Source organism: Triplophysa rosa, unplaced genomic scaffold, assembly GCF_024868665.1.
Source record: "Triplophysa rosa unplaced genomic scaffold, Trosa_1v2 scaffold517, whole genome shotgun sequence".
In the NCBI taxonomy this organism is placed as follows: Eukaryota; Metazoa; Chordata; class Actinopteri; order Cypriniformes; family Nemacheilidae; genus Triplophysa; species Triplophysa rosa.
In genome coordinates, this window is record NW_026634526.1 from 1 (window position 1) to 6,630 (window position 6,630).

At 37.8% G+C, this 6,630-nt stretch overlaps 1 protein-coding gene across 1 annotated transcript; it reads left to right on the top strand.

Moving 5' to 3' along the window:
- Nucleotides 1-382: 382 nt before the first annotated feature.
- Nucleotides 383-2,047, top strand: LOC130550976 (left-right determination factor 2-like). The gene is made up of 4 exons (XM_057328512.1): nucleotides 383-650; nucleotides 793-1,036; nucleotides 1,149-1,388; nucleotides 1,592-2,047. The coding sequence occupies exons 1-4, from the start codon at nucleotides 383-385 to the stop codon at nucleotides 1,914-1,916; spliced, it is 1,077 nt and encodes a 358-aa protein (XP_057184495.1). The 3' UTR covers nucleotides 1,917-2,047.
- The last annotated feature ends 4,583 nt before the right edge of the window (nucleotides 2,048-6,630 follow it).

Consider the following 6,630-nt stretch of genomic DNA (forward strand, 5'->3'; position numbering starts at 1 on the left):
TCTATCTATCTATCTATCTATCTATCTATCTATCTATCTATCTATCTATCTATCTATCTATCTATCTATCTATCTATCTATCTATCTATCTATCTGTCTTTATGCATGTTTTGTAGAAACGTACCGTTTATTGTAGTACTATATTACCTAAAGTCTTATTTATATTTTACAGTTTAGATTGAAGTTCTACATTCATTTCTCCGATAAAACGTAGCTTTTATGTATCACCTTCCTTCTGATGTCAGTCGCCGCCCCCTTTGTCCAAGTGTGAACAACTGGGGGTCTGGTGGGTGCATATAAGGACGGACCGCTGTCAAAGGCCAGCCATCTCAACTAGAGAACCGAACAGCTTCACAACCGATCCAGCACCTTCACGTGAAAGATGTCCTCCATCCGCGCCGTTTGCCTTCTTTACGCAGCACTTTTCGCCATGGTGAAGGGGTTCACTCACGAAGATATGAAGGACGCCATGCTGGAGAAACTTGGACTTAGTGAGGCTCCGAAAATACACAAGAGGGATTTGGAGAACTTGGTGATTCCAGCGCACATTAAGAACAAATACACTTCAATGCTGAAACTGCACCATGCAAGGAAACGCCGCTCTCTTCCGAGTTTAGCAGGCATCCTGAGGGGAATCCCTGGCAATGCAGGTAAGAAAATATTGCAAAATGAAATGGCACAATGTAAAATGCAATATTTGTCAAGAAGAACCAGTACAATGATATAAAATATTATAAAATGTAACAACTTAATTGCTTATTATTTATTTCTTTATTTGCATATCTTCCCCAGACATCTCTGGTCAGTTTATATACTCTGACACGACACGTCAACGTGTGGTCTTTGAGATGAAATCAAGGATTCCGGACAACAGCGAAGTGACGATGGCAGAAATGAAGCTGTTCAAGAAAGCCCCACATAAGCGCTCCATGCCCGAGAGAAAGGGCCACAGACCCGTCAACAACGCCCGGGTGAGCATCTACTGGGTGGAAATCCTGGAGAACGGGTCGAACCGAACTTCACTAGTAGACTCCAGGTAAGCACAGACGGCCACAGACAGTCATTACTCTTTCCTCATTATGGTAATGCCACAAGTGATAGGCGTTAAGGAGCATGCATACTAATTGTCACACCCATCAACTACTCAGGTTGATTCCCATTCACGAAACGGGCTGGAAAAGCTTTGATGTCACTCAGGCGGTGCAATATTGGTCAAAGAGCAGAATGGAGATGCCCATGCACCTTGAGGTGTGGATCGAGGGCGAGAGACCCGGCAGTTACGCGGCAGAGATGGCCAAGTGTGTCCACTTCACAACGCAAGATCCAAATGACAACACCTTGGGAAACCCCGAGCTTGTTCTTTACACCCTCAACCTCGAAGAGTTTGGGTAAGCGTGAATTCTTTTGCTTTTTTCGAATAGTAATTAATCATTCAATTCCTTCATTATTGCGTCAATAGCAAAATTGTTGCATATATTTAGGTATTAAATAGGCATCACATATATCACGTTAAAAATGTTTTCCGAAGAACGTCCAAAACAGGTTCGTAACGAGGACAATGTGTCAATAATTATTGTTATTTGCGTTGCAGGTCTAGTGGAGACTGTGAACACAACAAAGACAGCGGCATGTGCTGCAGGGAAAAATTCTTCATCAATTTCCGAGAACTCACATGGACCCAGTACTGGATCATCGAGCCGTCCGGCTATCAGGCGTTCAGGTGCACGGGCGGCTGTCGGCAGCCCAGGCGTAACTACGGTTACGGGGAGCGGAAGTGCGCGGTTGTGGAGAGCGCGCCGCTACCTATGATGTATTTAGTCAAAAAGGGAGATTATACTGAGATCGAGGTGGCCGAATTCCCAAATATGATTGTTGAAAAGTGTGGATGCGCAATGGATAATATTTCAGTTGTATGAAAGTGCCATTTTGTCATCGACAAGTCTTCTTGACGCACTATAAGTGATCGAGGGTGTTGGCAACTTAACCCTTAAAATACCTCAAGCACTTTGTATACATTTGTAAATATTGTTGATATGCATTTATTTTTGCATTTTATATGACGCCACGAGTGTTGAGATTAATCTGTAGATGTTATATTTTGACCAGTAAATAGAATGGGTTTGTTGTATATTTCACTATGACTGAATATAAATTAAACTATTTTTCATTGACACCGTTGTATTTTCTCTTGGACAACCAATTCAAGGTTTGCATATTCCAATGTTTGCAGTTGGCCACATGGAGAGCAGACGTAAATACAGTAGTTTACACAGGTAAACACTTATTAAACAAAACAATGCAGTTTAAAAGAGATTGATAGGCAGGTTAAGTTGTTCCTTATTCATATAAGCAGAGTATTAACCTTTCAAATCATTACAATGGTAAACACAGTTTCCTAAAATATCAGTCTTTTTTTAATAAAGTTTTATTCCCATAATCAATTGGCCAATAATGGTTTGATCTAATTAAGTAAATACTGCAGCAAATTTATTTAACATTGATTATGACACTTTTAAACAAAAACTAGCAAGCATGACTTATCGCATATTATCCATCAGAGGTTTATTTCATTATTTAATGGCACACTCCTTTACATTATAAAAAATGAAACATTGGTTTTCTCAAAAAATCCATACAAATTTCAAAAACTGGACAATGTGCCATCTGCAGAACACACAACGCCACAACACATTTTGTTTAATAAAGGAATTCCTCATCCTCAAAATTGTGTCTTTTGCACAGGCAAGGTCTATGTACAGTTAAACAGTATCACAAATTCCCTCATGCCATGCTATTAAAATCTTCGGACAAAGAATCTCACCACAGAAAACAATTAAAAACAAAACATCCTGAATAACACAAATTTCTCCAATTCAATCTGTGTGCAATTCAACAAAATATTTCATTTAATATCATTACATAATGAGCAATTACACAACTTGTAAGTAAAAAATAGCTGCCCTTTGCCACTTACCAGATTCATTATAAAGAGTCAAGGGCCTGTCCTAATGTACATGTACACTATATGTGACCCTGGACAACAAAACCAGTCTTATGGGTCAATTTTCGAAATTGAGATTTTTACATAATCTGAAAGATGAATAAATAAACGTTCTATAGATGTATGAGTTGTTAGAATAGGACAATATCTGGGTGAGATACAACCGTTTAAAACTCAGGAATCTGAGAGTGCAAAAAAATCAAAATATTGAGAAAATNAAGTACCACAAGCTTAAACTTTCTTTAGACAGCTTCTCTGTTGAGGGTTTCAACATCATCATGGGGCCAGATCAACACTCCATCAAAATAAAAGAAATAAGAGGCAACATTTTTTTTGCATTGTAGCATGATTACAATTACTTTCTACAAGCAGCTGTTCATTGAATCATCCATTCTACTTCAGGAAGCAATGCTTACAGTTTAAACCATTTAAACTGGTTTCATCTTTGCATTCCTTAAAACAAATGACAATTTATGAAACAACATTCTTAATGTTAAAGCTTGACAAACAACAAGCTTCTCAACAAGCTTGGACGAAGCACTCATCCAAATGGTTCCTGGATTATTTTTTCCTTAATTGGTTTAATTTTTTTCTTCCTACTCTGGTTCCATCTTAAATGTACAAGTAGGGTTTGCCTATTAAAGTTCATCTAGCAGGTTTTGCAGTTCTTGAGGTGACCAAGTCTGAGACTGCATATCAAGACCAAAACAAACCCAACTCACAAAGTGTAAAGTTATGCTAATACATGTTAGGCTCTGATGGCTTTGATGCATTGATCATTTACAATCAGTATTTCATTGACTGTGCTCAAGAATCGACATGTCACAGATGCAATGAGTCTATAAATTGTTTATTGTGGGTGTGATTCCTGTGAAAATACATTTGAACATATAAATCAGGGCTATTTTCAATAAGAAGCCAACATTTTTTGCCTCCTCAAAAAAATTGCAACCCAAAATACTGTAGAAATAAGACATAACCAACAAACCATTACTAAAATTTAATTAAAATGACATATGACCACTAATTTCTACAAAAACAAAACTATATTGACCTTGGTGAGAAGGTTGTGAAAACAGGAGAGTGAAAGATAGATTAAAAAGAACATAAAATGTGGCCACCCAGTGAGAGCCTTTTGAGCGAGTCAGGCAAACATATCAAGATCATCACATTTCCAGCATAATACGAGTCAACTATCAATGACAAAATGCAAAAGAGAGCGAGAGGAAAAAAGGTTGGAAGAGAGAGGAAGTTGAAAATAAAAACAAGAGAGTAAAACGATGAACATCTTTCTCTCTATGACTGCAGATCCTGCAACAGCCGGCACTCTAAAAATGGAAAATGACTTCATCCTAACACACAGACACACACACACACACACACACACACACACACACACACACACACACACACACACACACACACACACACACACACACACACACACACACTTCCTTCTCCCTTTTCCATCCTTACTCCTTTCTCTAACATCTAACATTGATCTAATAAAACGGTCATCCAATCTATTACAGGTGAAATGGGAGTTTTTTATGGATGTACATAGAATAGAAATACCATTATGCAGAAATTATTTTTCAAACAAATTCATCTACACAATGACACAATGCTGCAGTTCAAGGTACTAAGGCCACATTCACAATGCATCACTTGTTTGTGTGCAGTATGTTATGTTTACATGAGAGTTGTCGTTGAACTGGTGTATATGACCACTTATATATAATGACTGTGCATGACTATAATGACTGTGATCGACTGTGCATAACACTCGGAGGCACTTCTGCCGTGCAGTTTGCCAACATCTGTACCTAAACACAATGACGGAGAGTCAGGGGTCACATGACAGACAACTAGTTGTACAGTAAAATTACATTCACACAGCAGGGGTTCTTCTTAAATGTGGTTGCTAGTCCTGAAAATTTACGGGTGTGAGTTATAGAATGTGGTTATCACTCCCATAAAGATGTGTGTGTACACAACCGTATTAAGGACACATATCCAACTTACATGACGAAGCACTGGTTCTTGAGCTAAATGGTTCCCCTGCATTTCCATTGCCTGTTCAGCATATGACATCAATTCTTGGGTCACGCACTACCACATTACATCTTGCTCAAAATATCAAACATCTACCAATGGAATCATATCTGTAGTGTGTGTCCTACACTGTGATTTTGCTTTATGTGAGGGAACCCAACAAAATGACACAGACTGTGTTTCTAATTCATTGCTGTGACTCCAGGAAGCTGGTTTGCAGCCAGGAACACCTATGAGCATGCCGATTCCTGTGCCATGCATGGTGAAAGAGGAGGTGGGGATAGTCACTGTTTTGTGCTACAAAAGATAAAGAGCTAATAATGACATCACACGCTGGCATCATTCAGCTAGGGCCTTCTGGAACACTGTAGTAGGTGCCAAAGAAGCACACAGAGTCCATGGCCATGAGTCAACGGGTACATTTGACCATGATCCAGTGGGCACTGCAAGTGGGCATGTTTACAGGTCAGGGTTTATAAAGTTATCTAAAAATTACTCTCATTTGAAGAACTTACTGGCTTCCTTACTTAAATTTCAAGTAATCAGATTGGCTACAATGGTCTTTGAACAGATCTATAATCAGAATTACACAACAAAGTACAAATGCAAAAGACAACAATTGGCCCTAGCTGATCACATGTGGTGTGGTTGCACTTCGGTCAACCCAATTTCGAGTCCCAGATCGTTGTGCTTTCCTGATTCCGCCCCCTTCTCTCTCCCATTTCACTTCCACTTTTTCCACTGTACTATATAATGAAAGGCAAAAGCCCAAAAATAATAGCTAAAAACACCACAACACAAATTTTCTTGTACTTTCCTCAAAACTTTGCCAATGGTCAAGGGCATTTTACAATATAGTGCTATTTATCAGAACAATACAATGCTATATTTGTATATAAATTTTAAGTCATTCTTCATCAGTGGAAAAAAGATAACAAAATCTCATTATTTAACTGATTTTAATGTTTTATACTGTAGTTACTAAATTGCAAATAGAAATCAGAAATTGAATGAGAAATAGAAATTATGTTTCCTTAGATTTCTCATCTGAAAAAACAACAACATTTGACCCAATTTTTAGAGGTCACACAATAAAAAAAAATTTTTCAGCTATATTATCCAGTCTTACAAGTGACACACTTGACACACGCTTACCCGAATCTTAATGGTCCTCGTTTTCCCTCCACAGTTCTTTTTTAGAAGCATTTTCTAAAACAAAGAGCAGAAGAAAAATATTTATTCAAACTTTTGGTCACACTTTTTTTTAAAGGTCCAATTCTGCTATTAACTAACCATTAACTACAACTTTTGCCTCAATAAACTCCTAATTTGTTGCATATTAATAGTTAGTAAGGTAGTTGTTAGGTTTAGGTATTGGGTAGGATTAGGTAGAATATGATCATGCAGAATACCTGCTTTATAAGTAATTCAATTCAATTCAATTCAATTTTATTTATATAGCGCTTTTCACAATGTGCATTGTTCCAAAGCAGCTTTACAGGAGCAAATAAGAAAAACACAGAAAGGTAAAACACAGCACAGTGCATGGTGTTTATAGACCAAGCAAGATCATT